Below are 17,628 nucleotides of genomic sequence, written 5' to 3' on the forward strand. Positions count from 1 at the left end.
CCGTCACGACTGCTCCGACCACTTTTTCTTTGTCTTTGTTTTTTAAGTTAGTTTTCAGCGTTTCTAAATCGGCAAAATCATCACCATTGGGTACATTAGGCATGACAGTGACACTCTTGTTTCTATTGGTATACAATGTACTCACAATTCGAAGTTTTTAACTCCGGATCCGAGCTGGCCGAGTGAGATCTCGAGGGAGAACAAAGGGAAGCGGCGGCGGCCTAGAGGGAAGCGAGCCGGCGTCAGGAACAGGCTGAGAGCTCGTGCACACCGCACACCTCTGCCTAACATCCTGCTCGCCAACGTCCAGTCACTGGAGAACAAGCGTGACGACCTCAGGGCCAGGATAAAGTTCCAGAGAGACATTCGGGACTGCAATCTCCTCTGCTTCACCGAGACATGGCTGAACCCAGCGGTGCCGGACCACGCCATCCAGCCGGCCGAGTTCTTCTCGGTTCACCGCGTGGACAGGACACGGGACTCGGGGAAGTCAAGGGGAGGCGGCGTGTGTTTAATGGTGAACAACAACTAGTGCAACAGTGCGAACGTTGTTCCTCTCACACGCTCCTGCACACCAAATCTGGAACTACTGTCCATCATGTGTCGTCCTTTTTATCTACCTCGGGAATTTACATCGGTCATTGTAAGTGCCGTTTATATTCCACCACAAGCGGACATGGTCACCGCCTTATGCGAGCTGCATGAGGCACTCACACAGCACCAGACACAACACCGGGACGCTGCGCTTATTGTGACGGGGGACTTTAATAGCGCCAACCTCAAACGCGCAGCGCCGAACTTTTATCAACACATCACCTGCCCCACCAGAGGTGAAAGGACACTGGACCACTGCTACACTACGGTCAAGGACGGCTACAAGGCACAATCCCGCCCCCCGTTTGGCAAATCTGATCACGCCGCCATCTTCCTCATGCCAAAATACAAACAAAGGCTGAAACAGGAAGTTCCGGTTCAGAGGAAGGTCGCGCGCTGGATGGATCAATCGGTGGCCGCGTTACAGGACGCACTCGATGACGCAGACTGGGGCATGTTCAGAAACAGCTCCGACGATGACGTCAACGTGTTTACGGAAGCAGTTGTGGGATTCATCGGGAAACTAGCGGATGATACCGTGGAGACAAAGACTATCGCAACGTTTCCCAACCAGAAGCCGTGGGTGGATAAAACCATCCGCGACGCTCTGAGATCCCGCACCACTGCCTACAACACGGGACTCATGACGGGGGACATGGACCCGTACAAAGCCGCGTCATATAACGTGCGGAGGGCGGTGAAAGAGGCGAAGCAGCGCTACGGGAGGAAACTAGAGTCACAACTCCAACAGAGTGACTCTAGGAGCCTGTGGCGGGGACTAAGGACAATAACGGACTATAAAGCACCAACAACCGGTATGACGAACGCGGCCGTGACTCTGGCAGACGAGCTGAACACTTTCTATGCTCGCTTCAAGGCTGCAGCTAAGGTCTCCAACAATGCTAGTGTTAGCAGCGCTAACGGCTGCAGACAGGAAGATACTGCCAGCACCGGAAACGTGCTCGTCATCTCCGAGCATGAAGTAAGGAGAGCCTTCAAGAGAGTGAACACCAGGAAAGCAGCAGGACCAGACGGCATCCCAGGTCGTATCCTAAGAGACTGCGCATACCAGCTAGCTCCTGTGTTCACTGAGATATTCAACATCTCTTTATCTCAGTCGGTGATCCCCACATGCTTCAAAGAGTCCATCATTGTTCCTGTCCCGAAGAAACCCCACCCTGCTTCTCTCAATGACTATCGCCCTGTAGCCCTCACCTCAGTAGTGATGAAGTGCTTTGAACGCCTGGTCAGAGACTTCATCATTTCTTCACTACCAGACACACTGGACCCACTACAGTTCGCTTACCGTCCAAATCGTTCCACAGACGATGCCATCTCTCATCTCCTCCACACATCACTCACTCACTTGGACACTAGAAGGGGGAATTATGTTAAAATGCTCTTCATAGACTACAGCTCTGCATTTAACACCATAATTCCCTCCACACTCACCACCAAGCTGGAGCATCTGGGACTCAGCTCATCTATGTGTCAGTGGATCTCCAACTTCCTAACTGGCAGACCACAGGCAGTAAGGATGGGCGGACATGTCTCAGCCTCCACCACTCTCAGCACTGGAGCCCCCCAGGGGTGTGTTCTGAGCCCCCTGCTGTACTCTTTGTACACATATGACTGTGTGGCCACTACCAGCTCCACCACCATCATCAAGTTTGCTGACGACACCGTCGTGGTGGGCCTGATCTCTGATAACAACGAGACGGCCTACGTGAAGGAGATTAGGAATCTGGAGAACTGGTGCCAGAGGAACAACCTCCTTCTAAACGTCAGTAAGACAAAGGAGCTGATAGTGGACTTCAGCACTAAGCAGGAGAGGAACTACCAGACCCCCGTCATCAACGAGTGCCCAGTGGAGAGAGTGGACAGCTTCAAATACCTCGGAGTTCACATCACGCAGAACCTGTCATGGTCCTGTCACATCAACACCGTGGTGAAAAAGGCCCGACAGCGTCTCTACCACCTCAGACGCTTGAGAGACTTCCAACTGCCCTCCAAGGTGCTCAGGAACTTTTACTCGTGCACCATAGAGAGCATCCTGGCGGGAAACATCTTAACCTGGTTCGGGAACAGCACCATGCAGGACAGACGAGCTCTACAGAGGGTTGTGCGGTCAGCTGAGCGCACCATCCGCTCCGAGCTCCCTGACCTGCACTCAATCTACAGCAGGCGGTGCTGGACCAAGGCCAGGAAGATCGTGAAGGACCTCAGCCATCCCAACAACAGACTGTTCTCTCTGTTGAGGTCAGGAAAGCGATTCCGCTCCCTGAAGACCAACACAGACAGACTGAGGAGGAGCTTCTTCCCGCAGGCGATACGGTCTCTCAATCACACCACCACACAGTACTGACCCACACATACAGTTCTTACACACACACTGGACTTTCTGGACTTTGTTTTTGCACAACACTGGTCACTATATTCTTCATTTCCGGTTAATACTTGTACAGCTGCTGTTATTGTGTATATATTTATTTATATTTAGATTCCTTCATACATTCTTATATAGTTCTATATTGTGTATTGTGTATTTTGTTGTACAGTTATTTTATTTTCAACTTTAATTTATATATTTATCTTTATCTTATTCTTCCCAGTTAAATTTACCCTTCATTCTAATTTGTGTTGTACAGTTATTTCATTTTTAACCTTAATTTATATTTTATTCCTTCCTAGTTAAATTTACCCTTTTTAATTTTTCATATTTATTTCCTTTCTTATTCATAGCCTTTTCCTTTTTTGTTTTCTTTAGGTCACGAGCAGTTGTCCAAGCATTTCACTACATATCGTACTGTGTATGACTGTGTACGTGACAAATAAAAATTTGAATTTGAATTTGATTTGAATTTGAGACTGGGAATCTTTCTTTTATACATAAGGCAACATCAGGATTTATGTAAGCAACTTTTCTTTGTAAATGAAAAAAAAATGTTAGAGATGAATGGATAAATATGAACACCCAGTTGTTGGTATTAGTGTGCAATTGAAGCGTTCTAGTGTTACTCTTCATTTTATTTGGACTAGCTTAATTCAAGTCATAGCTGCGTTCAAATACAGATACAGAAGTTTTTCTTTCTCCTTTTTCCTCCTAAAACACGTCGTGTATATAAAGTTGACGTATAAAATGAAATTGAATCGAGCGGAGGACGACATGTTATGTTAAAATAAGTATAATAAAAGCTTCCCAACAGCAAGCGTTTAACCTAACCAACGTCCAAAGTAGTGTTTCTCTCCCTGAAAATTTTGAGAGTGAGCGTCAGAAACAGAGAGAAATCTTAAGAATGACTTTGAGCACTAGTAGACTAACAATAACTACTGATGTGGCAACATGCAATACCTCCCTCTGCTGCCTCCTCTGTTTCATTTGCACTGCTGCTAGCTTCTGCTGGCAAATGACGAAGTCAACGAAACAACATAGAACTGAACTGAATGGATATGAGCGTGTGTTGACTCGCTGTCACTCATATTTGTGGCGATATTGTACCAACAGGGATACCAAATATAGAACACAAAAATTAACTTGAGAATAGTTTTTTTAATAAGCAAATAACTAAATTCAAACTGAAAAAACAAAACGAAACAAATTTGAGCAGCTAGGTCCAGAGCAAATGTAGATATTCCCAGCGCTGCAGAGTTGGTAAATTGGCAGACATTTTTCTCTCGAGTAGATACACTAATAGTTATTTTAAAAGATATTGATAGAGTTTTAAGTACTGACTGAACTTCTTTAACTGAATAAAAGTGAAAAAGCACAGGTGCTGAAACGAACTTAAAGTATAAAAATGAAAAGCAGCTCTTTCAGGGATATTTTTTTCTAGCTCGTCCTTTAACTTTAGCTTCTTTACTCTGGGTTGTTTTTGTTTTTTTTTTTGCCTCCTCAACTTGACTTCTTTTACATCAGCAATAAGCACATTGTGCTATTATTCCTTATCTTTAGGTTGAAATTGGCCTGCTTTAGGGAAGATGTGCAGTGACATGAAACAACTTCCCACAAACACGTTATAAATGAAGGATCTTATTTTGAAAATCCAAGTAGTAGAAAGCAGAGATGTTTGTGTTAAAGTCAAAAGCGGTCAGAAAAGTAAATATTCAGATAAACTGCAGATACCTCAAAATTGCTCACTTCCACTTCCAAATCTACCCAACAAAAATTCCCATCCCACTCCAACCCCCAAGAGGAGCAAGAAGGTCGTCACAATGCTAGAATTTCAAACTCAATACCATTTTACGGATACAATAACACATGGAAAGAATGACAAAGGATAAATAAAGATAAAACAATATTGGTTGGATTAAATGTATTGACTTTCAGCCCTGTTTATTTCCTGTGCTTCTGGTAACTTGACCCCATATTTCGTTGCTGATCAGATAGATTTATTAAGGTAGGCTGCCACCGTTTCTGTCTAGCTGCTGGTAGACTTTTTGTTGCTTCAGTCTGGTACTTTAAGAGAAATGTAACTCACTTTGGACACAAATAATTGTGTTATCCGTAACAAAATGATAACAGACGGCTAATGCAGCTATTAATACTAGCAGTTAATATTAATAGCTGTTTAATACTTGAGCTTTCTTGACCTCACAGATCGGGATGTCTGAAGATGCTTCAACAGCAGTTCAGCTGCTAGTGTCAGCTGGCTGAGGTGATGACAGTACTGTTGGTACCAGTTCTGCTGCAAGTGAATATTTAATCTGATGGTAATTTCTATTATAAGTTAGTGCAGATTTTGTGGACAATCCTACTCGGTGCATATACCAGCTTTAATTTTAAAATGCTTTCAGTGTTTTGAAATCTAAAGGTACCATCAGTCCCAGTTCTGGTGACATCCCTATCCATAACTTTATAACATAAACTGAAGGAGAGATTTGTTCTTGTAAACCGATGTTTAAAATGACATTTTTGTCTGTGTTCCTCGTCATTTGCTCCCAACTCAACCAGCTTCTGGATGTTAATTGATAGCTCTCTTTTTTTTTGGTCTATTTAAGACTAATAGGGTGTTCAACTGAGCCACAGTCTTAAATAGTATAATGTTGGGGTGTTCATTTAAATAAGCATGCTGTACAGTAACAAAGTATTTCTGCTTTTCCCGCCAACAAGATTCAGATGGTGAACTAAACGTCGTCGGGTTGGACTGTTTGTTTGACTATAAGTTTGTGATGGGTACTTTCTGATATTTTAATGACTGAGAAAATAACCAGCTTTGTTACAAAAATTCACATTTTGTTCTATGATTATCTTTAAATAAGACACAAATTCTTGTATTGCGTTACCCGGCAATGAGTGAAGATCAGAAGATCTTAAGCACTTTTTGTCTTTCTAGTTTCCCTCTAACAGGATTTATTTCCTACTAGCTGCCATGTGCTATATAAGGATGCAAGTATGAACTGTTTATTTCAGTCGCTACACTGAATAATTTCAAGCAGCAAGCAGGAACAAGCAGTCAAATCACCAGCTATACTGCCTGCTGCCATTTGAAGCTTCTAACATGGGAAGTTTCCTGTGGCAGCTTTAATGTTACTGGGCGTGATTATTAGACTTCCCACCATGCTGTGGTTAAATTTAAAATCATCTAAACTGAAGCAAAGACTAACTATAGATGTTGGAAGCAAGAAAGAAATGCATGTGAACTGCTGAAATACGAGGAGCTTTTTTTGCAGTGACTAATGCCACATAATTGACATATTGATTTATCTCAGTGTTGTTATTGTGTCGCCTTATTTGGCACCGCAAAGAAGCCCGAGCTGATTTTCACTTTTTTTCCCTCTCCCCAGTGTGCTGTTTTGTGGTCCATAAGCGCTGTCATGAATTTGTCACCTTCTCCTGTCCGGGGGCCGACAAAGGACCTGCCTCCGATGTAAGTATAAAGAAAGTAAACACCCACACTTGTGCACGAATAAAACATCTACACAGCTTGATTATTCGATCCTTTACTCCTTATTTTTAGTCAGACCTGAAAGCAAAGGTCAGACACACACACCTCTGTTCGTGCACAGGTGTGTGTGTGTGTGTGTGTGTGTTTGTGTTCAATAAACAGCACATTAGCAAAACAAAACCCAGTGCTGACCATGCTCATTTTATTAATAACCATTATTCAACAGCAGAACCGCTTCATGCATTAAAAAATATTTAACCTGAACACACACACACACACACACACACACACACACACACAGCCCTAACCTCCTAGCCTTACTCCTGCTGACATGTCAGCCACAAATCACATTCAGACACGTCAGTATAGGAGAATGTGCTGGCTGGCTGCATCAGGTTAATGACCCAATATCTCACTCTCTTTCACTCACTCACGCACGCACGCACACACACACACACACACACACACACACACACACCATTTGTGGGTTTGAATTAATTTTAAATTCATGTCACTGATGTTTATTAATCTCAAACTCCGCTCTTTGTTTTTGTTATATCACCAGTGCTGTTGTTACCTATTTTTGTGCATCCTCCAAATTCACTCAGTTTTCCATCTCTATCTCTTGGTCTCTCATGCTCACATTAGTTCTTTTGTTTTCCTGTAAAATATTTAAACATTTAAAGGCTTTACTCTGGAGAAAATCAGTACTGTAAGTCATCTACTTATGGCTAATCCCTGCCATGGGGAGTGGAGATCATATGATTTTTTTGCGCCGTGATATATCGCATGGTTTAAAATGATTCATCATCAGTCACTGACTGAAATGTTCTGCTGTCCATATACTTTATTTTTGCATCCATGTGGGTTTGCAAATTAAACACATTATGATTAAGAACCTGTTAGAGGAAATTGAGAACCCCTTTTCTTGTAATTTAGCTGAGTCCAGGCTTTAAATGGCGACTAACAGGACAACTGAGAACACCTAACCTTGCAGCTTTAAATCTTTTAACAACCCGAAACAGTCTGAGTTATTTGAATATAATTGTACTCAAGCATCTTCTGTCTCCTCTTTACAGGATCCTCGTAGTAAACACAAGTTTAGGGTCCACACTTACTCAAGCCCCACCTTCTGTGACCACTGTGGCTCCCTCCTGTACGGGCTGATACACCAGGGAATGAAATGTGACCGTAAGTACACGAATATCTGCCTGTGTTTCAGAAAGGAAGCCTTGTGCTTTAGAAGCTTGCATTTTACGCTCTTTTTAAACCTTGCTAGTACTGAGATGGACCCCCATTTCCCTTTATAGGTGCCTTAATTCTTTGTGGCACAGGTGCTGGAAACATTTCTCAGAGATACTGGTCAATAATGACATGAGAGTATTGATGCTCATCTACCGAGCATCTGAATAACGCAGCAGAAATCAGGGCTCATCCGACCAGACAACATTTATTTTCTGATTTTCTCTTGTCTTATTTTGGTGAACCCGTGTTAGCTATAGCCGTGGTTTTCTGTACTTAACTCATAAATGTCCTCTGGTGTGGTCTTCTGCTGCTGCAGCCAATCTGCTTCAATGTGAGGCTCTTCTGCAGAGATGCTCTTCTGTATACCTTGAATGTAACAAGTGGGGATTTGAGTAACTGTTGCCTTCCTCTCAGCTCAAAGCAGTCTGGCCATTCTCTCAGAGCTCAACAAGGCATTTTCACCCAGACAACTTCCGCTTACTGGATATTTTTTCTCATTTTTTTGACTATGTGGGAAAATCCCAGCATATCAGCAGTTTCTAAAACACTCACACCAGTCAGTTTTGCACCAACAACCCTGCCTCATTGAGAAACATTTAAATTTTGTTTCTTCCTCATTTTTGGCTTGAACTTAAGCAGACCGTGTAGACCATGTCTGCATGCCTAAGAGCACTGACTTGCTGCCATGTGATTGGGTGATTCGATACTTGTATGGAAGTAGACTACGTTTAGAAAATGAAATCTGGTTGTTTCTCACATTTACGAGATGGTGTAAAAAAAAGAAAGAAAGAGGAAGACTTGAGGAATTGGCCACAAGTTTCAGGTTTTTGAGATTTCTTCACTTCTGTAGTAAAAAAAAAAAGGCAAATTCAGTGTGTTCAGTTTTTCACAATGTAGATGAGCACGGGCGAAAAAACTAATGCTGTTGCAGCATAGAGTGCAGCACAGGATACTCGGGCAAAGATCAACATTTCTGTCATCTAGAAGCTTTTCATTTGACAATAAAAGTTTATGCTGAAACTGATGTTCGTTAGATTATATCTGATCTGATATCAGATTTATCAGTTCTTTTCCTGTCCTGATCAGTTTTACTACTACAGAAGCTTCACTCTGTCGTTAATGCTTTACAGCATTAATGACACACATATTGCTACAGCTAAAGTTAAAGCTTCCACTGCTGAACACTGACTGCAGTTTGCATGAATACTTCACAATAATCAAGCTGCTCATAATATTTTCCCCCCTCCATTTCTTTAGTTGTGTCACAAACTGTTTGTGTTGGCACGAAGAGGAAGTAGGTTACCTCTCTGCAATGCTATACTCAGGCCAGCATTATTTAGTGGGCAGATGTTTCCTCATTGTGCTTTGACTTTGCATCATGAAAATACTAGAGTACCTTATTTGACATAATTTACAAGCGGGTTTGGTTATTTATTAATCCATAGAAACACTCGAGTTGTTCATTAATTGTAAATGTATAATTATCATACAGAAGATGAGACTTATTTCTGTAAGTGTTGGCAGACAAGCGCAAGTAGTCTTCAAGGTTTACACTCGTTAATGGATTAATGGTTCTCATGGGTGTGTTTAGTGCCTGTTGGAGATAATACATTGAAATCCACGGTCACAGAAACATTATTGTTACTGGAAAAGAAAACCTACAGAGAGCAAGAGATTAACTTCTCACTCTCCACCTTCAGAACCTCAACACCACCCACTGATTCAACAGAGTGGAGCAAAATGTGGTACATCAGAAATGTCTGCCATCTAGTGGACGTACTGAGAAATGACCATGGGTTATTAAACTTGTCTGTGTTCTTGCATTGATCAAATTGTTTCCCACTTACTAGTCTGTAAAATAATGAGTTTTGCTTAAACTGTGTTCTACTCTCACTGTCCAGATTTAATGTTTAGCTGTGCCTTTTATTACCGAAGACAAATTTTTAAACTGTTCTGACCAACCTGTATATACAACACATAGCTTTAGTGTTGGTGCTCTTCGGCCCTCAGGCATTTTCTCTGGGCCAAGGTTCATTTAAAATGGACTGAGGAAAGTGGAAAACTGTTCTGTGGTCAGACGAATCGAAGTCTGAAATTTATTTTGGAAAACGTGGACGCCACATCCTGCAGACCATCCGGCTTGTCATCAGTGCTCAGTTCAAAAAGCCTGCATCTCTAATTGTATTGGAGTGCATTACTGTTTATGGAATTTGGCAGCTGGCACAACTAGAAAGGCAACATCAGATGACATCTTCTACAGGTGAGGCCCTGCATATTTCACCAAGACAATGCTAAACCTCATATTACAGAGCTCCATAGCAGAGGAGCCCAGGTGCTAAACTTGCCTCCCTCCAGTTCACCAACTGAAAGGATTTGGAGAATCCTCTGATCTCAGATGTTTGCAGACTTGCTGTTGCTACAGTGGTAGACATGCCCCTGTATTGAGAAGTGCTGCTCCTATCAAATTCATAATGAGCCAGTATATTTTTCTTAAAATGGTACATTTGATGTTTTTCTGTGTTCTACTATGAATAAAGTATGGATTTATGGATTTGATGGATGGATCTGTTTTTATTTACATACGTCAGGGACTATAGGATGGTTTTGGGGGTTGGGTGAGGTCACATCTCTGGTTGCTCTGACCTAACGAGTATGGGTGATATTTGGTCTGGTGTCCGGGATCTGAGAGTTCAATAGTTTTCATTACTTTAAGTACCCAGCATGTTTTTACTTATTATCTAACTGTCTCCAAATTTACCTCTTTGTTTTTTTTGATTAATTTTTTAAGCCCCCTGTGTCTGTTAGGGTGCAGCCCTAAATCTCTTTTAATCTGGCAATAAGGCACTGAAAGCCTTCCGGTAATTACTTTGGGGGGGTTTAGGGCACAGACTGTCACATGTTAGACAGACTGTGATGATTGTGATTCATAACCAACCTGCACAATTTTCCTGTCTCTCTCTCTCTGTTCAGACTGTATGATGAACATCCACAAGCGATGTGTCGCCAACGTCCCGAGCCTGTGCGGGACGGATCACACGGAAAGGCGAGGACGCATCCACATCTCTGCGCAGATCACTGACGACACTCTCACCGTCACCAGTGAGTGCTCCCACACACACGAGCGCACTGAGTGCATCTCAAAGCTCTCTGCCAGCCTAAGACTAAAACCGGAAAGTCCATTAGTTGATCAATGATCCAACGATTGACCCACATTGCCACTGGGACATGCACCCACGTGCCAGCGCTCCCTTTCAGACAGCTGTGGATTGATTATGGAACAGAAACTAAACTGTTGTTAAGTGTTGTCTAATGTGGCCAGAGTTATTTAGGGCAGGCTGAAGCTTTAGACATGGATGGGTTGCGCTAACACTTTGGGAAAGGACAAATTGCGGACAGTCTAAAAGTGTGTTTTATCCTGGGATCTTCTGGCACTTATTTGTATTTATGTCCTCAACCCCCCCCACAGTCAAAGAGGCTAAGAACCTGGTGCCTATGGATCCCAACGGCCTGTCAGACCCCTACGTCAAGCTCAAGCTGATTCCCGATCCCAAGAGTGAGAGCAAGCAGAAGACAAAGACCATCAAATGCTCCCTCAACCCCACGTGGAACGAGACCTTCACTTTGTGAGACACCTTTTTGCTGAACATAACTTGCCTTTTGATTAAAGTTACTCACTTGGCCTCATTTTGAGTCGCATATGCGCAAACCTAACTGGAGCTCGTGCAAGTGACCCAGTCCTCTCTCCTCCTCCTGTTTGTGCTCGTTGTTTTTCGAGCTATTCTCGGGTAGGAAAGGTATGAAAAACTGTGATTTGCTGCATTGTTTTTAAGTTTGTACAGAGAGAGATGAGAGGACTGTGATCTCAGGTTTTCATTTTTAGCTATATTAGGAACGCACTTTATCTTCCATTTCACTGTCCTCCATTTTTTTCCTTTTAGCAACCTCAAAGAAACTGACAAGGACCGCCGTCTGTCAGTAGAGGTCTGGGACTGGGATTTGACCAGCAGGAATGACTTCATGGGATCACTGTCCTTTGGGATCTCAGAGCTACAGAAACAAGGGATAGATGGATGGTGAGAAAATTACACAGGTGTAACTAGAAATGATACAGGCAGGACGTGGAGGGGTGTGAATGTTTAGGAGGCTTTGTTGTCATAGTCTGGTGATAATCCTGGATTTTGTCTGGCAATGCTCTGCTTTCATTCTGGGGTTTAGGTTTAAGATGCTGTCCCAGGAGGAAGGAGAATACTTTAATGTTCCTGTCCAGCCAGATGGAGAGGACGGTAATGAGGAGCTACGGCAAAAGTTTGAGGTAAGACTCACAGAAATCGACGAGAATGACGACTGGTTTAATTTGTGCTCTTGCCTATTTCTTGTTCTCTAATAAACTACTTCTTCCCCCTTCCCCATTTTAATTCTCTCTCTAGAGAGCGAGAGTGGGTCCAGGGAAGCCCACTGACTCCTCTTCTTCCTCCTCGGTGTGCAAGTACGACAGCAACGGCAATCAGGACCGCGTCAAGCTCTCAGATTTCAACTTCATCATGGTTCTGGGCAAGGGCAGCTTCGGCAAGGTGGGGCACGCGTCAGTAGAAATGTGATGTTTCTGATGTAAACATGGCATGAATGAAATCTCTTTAAAACTCACTGATTTCCTTTGGTTGACTCCCTCAAAGGTGATGCTGGCTGAGAGGAAAGGCACAGATGAGTTGTACGCCATCAAAATCCTGAAAAAAGACGTGGTGATCCAAGATGATGACGTGGAGTGCACCATGGTGGAGAAGAGAGTCCTCGCCCTGTCAGGAAAACCACCTTTCCTCACTCAGCTGCACTCATGCTTCCAAACCATGGTGAGACAGCTTGAAGCAAGACCAGCTTCTTATCTTTTATAATGTTATCAGAGTGCTTTCCATGGCTTGTTTGCTTTGGTCTGTTTACTGTGTAAATTTGAACTGTGTAATTATCAGCCTGTCAGTAAACTGTGATTCTGAATAATTTATTCCTCTCTTCTGGTCTCCTGCTTCTTCTTTATTGCTCCTAGGACCGATTGTATTTTGTCATGGAGTATATTAATGGAGGAGACCTTATGTACCATATCCAACAGGTCGGCAAGTTTAAGGAGCCTCATGCTGTGTGAGTGCACACACACACACACACACACACACACACAGACAGTGAGTTTGATCAAATCTAGAAGAGAATCAAGCATTTCGATGCTCTTAAACAATCCCCCACTTAAGAAACTCAATGGTGATTAACAAAACAGAATTTGGCATCCAGACTTTCCTTAACTAATAAGTTTAGTTTCACATCAAAGTTGATGTGCCACCATTATTATCTTGTTTTTGCTTCTCCTCGTCTGTTCTTGCTTTCTTACTTATAAGCAGTGTTGGGTAAGTTACTTTAACTTAGTAACTTAGTTACATTACTAGTTTCTTCTATCAAAAGTAACTCAGTTACTTCAAGTTACTCGTTACTTTCAGAGTAACTAGTTACTAGGGAAAGTAACTTTGGTTTTACTCAGAATTCTCTTGTTAATGTGTTGCTTCCGTAACTGGATACCCAGCAAGATTGCCAGTCTTCTAGCTTGCTTACTTGCCACAAGTGCACTGTGCCACCTACCAATAGAAAGGAAAAAATAATGTGCACATTTCCACGAGAGAAATCCCACGCCTGATTCTATCCTAGCCTGCTTTTTACATCCAACACAAAAACTGCAGTCGTGGTGCTTTCGATTGTACTCAGAACTCGGAAATTCTGCCTTCTGAATAGGAAGATGTAGGTAACACCAGACTGCAGATGAGCTGCATACAGGGCTGGACTGGGACAAAAAAATCGTCCCGGGCATTTTGACTAGAGGCCGGCCCACCATTATAGGAAAAATCATAAAGCCTTTGAATGAAAATAAACACTGTTGTGACAGTGATGTACACTGTTCTGATGGTATATATGTATCAATCTATCAATCGTTTGTTGTAAGACTCAGATAATTATTTTTTTAAAAGTGAGACATTTTAAATGAGAATAAGAAAGTATTTCCTTGTGCCCCCCTCTCCCTTTTAATGCCCTACATGGACCCCTGGCAACACTTTACTAGATCCGCCCCTGCACAGTTACCAGCTGTCAGCTACTTAGAAAAGGATCCTGGTGTTATTTGTCTCTCAGAAACAGTTCATAACTTCCCTTCAACTCACTCATGTGACCTAAAAGGTAAACCTGTTTCTCCATCACAGCTCTGATGATTCAGTAAGGACATCTCCTGGTTTCATCTTCATGTTTCCCTCTCACCACATAACCAAACCGATATCATGACCAGCAGCTTTTACAGCTGTGGCTCCAGCAAACATCAGCTGATACTAGAAATTAATATTAAATAAATTCTAACAACAGCTGATCAAGCTTAAACGTGCTGCTGTTGTTTAGCGCGACATCCGCTGGTTTCCTCTTTCTGGCGCAAAGTGAGCGATAAATAAACAAGAGAGAAAAGCCGATCAGCTGATCATTGATCAGTTTCATGATTGAAGTAGAAACAGGAGAGGGAGGGGGAGAGGATGAGAGAAGAAGAGGCAGCTGTGCAGCGTAAACACAGAATAACTCCAGCTTTGTGTCTTTTTCATTGTAGCTGAAGTCCGGGACAAACTGTTCCTTTTCACCTCAATAAGAAACGCGTAATATTTTCTCTGAATACGAGACGATTCCGTTTTTTACAGGACGGTTGGCAACTCTAATAATTAACCTTATGAACAAAATAAAGTTCAACATCAGTAACATAGCACCCACCCAGCTGTATAGAAACTCCGTCATGCTAGCTAGCACGCAGTACGAAAAATTCAGCATAACAAAAATAAACTCCACCTAAACTTGGTTCATATCTGACCCAGATGGACTGCAGGTCATAACTTCTTACCTGAAGTTCAGTTCAACTGACACTCACAGACCAGCGGCCACTTCGGGTCTCTCCTCTTGCCTCCCTTTTCCTTCATCCACCTGCTGGCCTCCACCACTTGCTAATGTTATTGAATCTGTGGAAGCTCCGCGATAGCCACCACAGGAAGTAACGAATAACGAGCCTATCTAAATCCCAGTAACGAGTAACGCGTTCCCGGTTTTGGCATAATAACTAGTTACTGTGCTCTTACCACAATAATAACGTAGTTACTGTAACGCGTTACTTAATAACGCGTTAGTCCCAACACTGCTTATAAGTGATGCAACAATACTCCAGATCTCCAAATCGCACTTCAGGACTAAGATAACTTTGCATATTCACAATTCCAAAATAATCCTTTTTTATACATTACTGGATCTTGGTGCAGCTCGTCAGTTAATTCACTGTCTCAAACGAGCAGTCTTGGCTCCCCTCTTCCTTCCATTAAGTCAGCCACACTTTGATTGGCTCCATCTTGCAAACAGAATGTTTGAACAGCTGTGTTCCTGTGATGACCTCATTAAACATATCTGTTCTCATTGACTCAGTGTTTAGTCTGAAAGAAGAGCTTTTGACTTACATTGAGTGAGATAAAAAATTGCCATTTTATCTTCATATATAGCTGGAGAAAAAAGAAATTGGACCCCCCTTGTTCACTTATAAAAGAAATGAACAGTCTTTATTTTTATGGTAGTTTCATTTTATTTCCCGTACTGCATGATTGAGGAAAAAAATGAAAAGTGTAATATGTGCCCAATAAACATAACAGCTCAGGGAATCTTAGGGACTAACTACCGCCGCTCCACTTGGCTCATTAACGTAAGCAATATGTGCACGTGGCTAATTAGCATGACATTACATAATGCAAGTTAACAGAGCTATTTCTCAGCCTGTATCTACACACATGGTGTTTACACAAGCACAATCAAAACATGCCCTTAATAGGAAATGTTTAAACAGATGGCGAGTTAAACTGTGTATTCCACCTCAAAGCTTTGCTAACATAGCTCCGGTGTTAGCTACAGGGATGAAGCAGCACCTACCTTTTTCTGCCACTGTTGTCACATAATCCTTAACTGTCTGTATTTACATTCATGCACTCAGCAGCTGGTCTTCACATAATGCTGGCATCTTTGTTGAAGACAAAGGTCAAGATAAACCTTTACCAGATGACAGGTTAACAGGTACTTCCTGTTTTAACACTTGCGCAGATCCGTGTATGAGGAGAGACGAGTTCCTTTGCAGTAAAAGCTCTGCAGCTCAGAAAGGTTATACATTACTTAAAGTGGCAGCCAAAACTGTTATAAAATGAACTTTTTATGCATTTTGTGCGTTATACTTACAAATGTTGATGTTTTTGTCATTCGTGGTGCTTAAAAAAATGAAAATGCATGAGGCACACTTTAACCTCTCTGAAGGGCTTCAATAGGAGATATCAGAGCATCACCAAACGCACCTTTCAGTTAAAGACGGATGTTTGCCTCTGTTTTAGGTTCTATGCTGCTGAGATTGCCATCGGCCTGTTCTTCCTTCATTCCAAGGGCATTGTGTATCGGTGAGATGGTTTTTGAATCAGCTCGGCTACTCGCGTGTAGTTTCCGGTCCCTTTTAGTTTACAGATGTGAGTAACATCTGTGCGTTTGGATGTTTTTGCAGGGATCTGAAGCTGGACAATGTGATGCTGGACTCTGAGGGCCATATAAAGATTGCAGATTTTGGAATGTGTAAAGAAAACATGCTTGATGGCATTACCACAAAGACTTTTTGTGGAACTCCAGACTACATCGCTCCAGAGGTGTGTTTTACGGGTTAGCCACTGTCTAGTTGTCGATTGGTTTATTTTAATCTTTCAGACATTGATTGCAACCCTATTCTTTCTCTTGCAGATCATAGCCTATCAGCCTTATGGGAAGTCTGTGGACTGGTGGGCTTTTGGAGTCCTGCTTTATGAAATGCTTGCTGGACAGGTTTGTATTCATCTACTGCTTACCCTCTTAAATTATTATTATTATTATTATTGTTATTATTTTACCAAAACAACAACTAAAAAAAGGGTCTGCATTTGTGCCTCTCTAGCCGCCTTTCGATGGTGAAGATGAAGATGAGCTTTTCCAGTCCATCATGGAGCATCACGTCTCATACCCTAAATCCATGTCCAAAGAAGCAGTTGCTATCTGCAAGGGGGTAAGAAAACATGCTTGTATGCGCATACATGCAGGGTAACTCCTAATGTGGCCCCTGAAACCTCTGCTTGTTTTTCACTCTGAGCACTGGAGGGTTCGTCATATTATAAAGGCTGCTGCGTGTTAGTGCGCACCCTCCAGCAGTGAGGCTGAACTGCCTCTTAACAGCTCGTGGCAGCAAACGATGATTGTACTTGTTTATTTGCCCTCCACACCTCCTCATCTGTGATATCTTTTTATTTGTTTACTAATGCGTTAAATAGTTACAGTACACATTAATAAAGATCACTGTTTTTCATCTCATTAATAATATTTTGCATGACATAATGACTTTGCATTGCTGTTTTTAATTTAAAAATGCTGCCTTTATGTAATGCATACATGCTACAGATTGATTATGGGTACGTTTTAAAAAGACTAAACGAATACGACTCATCTTGCATTGTATGTCTTTGTGTAATCTCTAGCTGATGACCAAACACCCGGCTAAGCGTCTGGGCTGCGGCCCAGAAGGTGAGAGAGACATCAAGGAGCACGCCTTCTTCCGCTACATAGACTGGGAAAAACTGGAGAATAAGGAAGTCCAGCCACCTTTCAAACCGAAAGCTGTGAGTATATGACACGCTGACTCACTTCAGCTGTTCACTTTATCAGCCTTCACTAAATGCCTTAGAAATCTTTGCACAGTAGTTAAGAAAATGCCACAGTTTGCTCAAACCTTTAAGGTAAGTTATCAGGATTAGTTTGTTCATCCTTCAAACCCAACCATCACCTGCCGTTGGTCACTGCACTCACC

General features: G+C 42.4%; 1 protein-coding gene across 3 annotated transcripts in view; it reads left to right on the top strand.

Annotated features, from left to right (window-relative positions):
• Nucleotides 1-17,628, top strand: part of LOC146572335 (protein kinase C beta type-like) — a 49,919-nt gene that overhangs the window by 23,491 nt on the left and 8,800 nt on the right. For all 3 annotated transcript variants that reach the window (XR_014892693.1, XM_085276377.1, XM_085276376.1), the window contains exons 3-16: nucleotides 6,379-6,461; nucleotides 7,559-7,670; nucleotides 10,695-10,823; nucleotides 11,191-11,347; nucleotides 11,663-11,797; nucleotides 11,940-12,036; nucleotides 12,152-12,295; nucleotides 12,398-12,571; nucleotides 12,763-12,854; nucleotides 16,142-16,204; nucleotides 16,306-16,444; nucleotides 16,536-16,616; nucleotides 16,726-16,833; nucleotides 17,300-17,440. Coding sequence is in view for 2 of the 3 variants with exons in the window: in XM_085276377.1 (XP_085132503.1) it covers nucleotides 6,379-6,461; nucleotides 7,559-7,670; nucleotides 10,695-10,823; nucleotides 11,191-11,347; nucleotides 11,663-11,797; nucleotides 11,940-12,036; nucleotides 12,152-12,295; nucleotides 12,398-12,571; nucleotides 12,763-12,854; nucleotides 16,142-16,204; nucleotides 16,306-16,444; nucleotides 16,536-16,616; nucleotides 16,726-16,833; nucleotides 17,300-17,440 (1,655 nt within the window). In the remaining variant the exon portion in view is untranslated. The remainder of the gene's footprint in view (nucleotides 1-6,378; nucleotides 6,462-7,558; nucleotides 7,671-10,694; nucleotides 10,824-11,190; nucleotides 11,348-11,662; nucleotides 11,798-11,939; nucleotides 12,037-12,151; nucleotides 12,296-12,397; nucleotides 12,572-12,762; nucleotides 12,855-16,141; nucleotides 16,205-16,305; nucleotides 16,445-16,535; nucleotides 16,617-16,725; nucleotides 16,834-17,299; nucleotides 17,441-17,628) is intronic.

The sequence above is a fragment of the Mchenga conophoros genome, linkage group LG6 (assembly GCF_057382185.1).
Source record: "Mchenga conophoros isolate Kocher_MC1m ecotype Shallow Benthic linkage group LG6, M_conophoros_male_GT1.1, whole genome shotgun sequence".
Taxonomy (NCBI): domain Eukaryota; kingdom Metazoa; phylum Chordata; class Actinopteri; order Cichliformes; family Cichlidae; genus Mchenga; species Mchenga conophoros.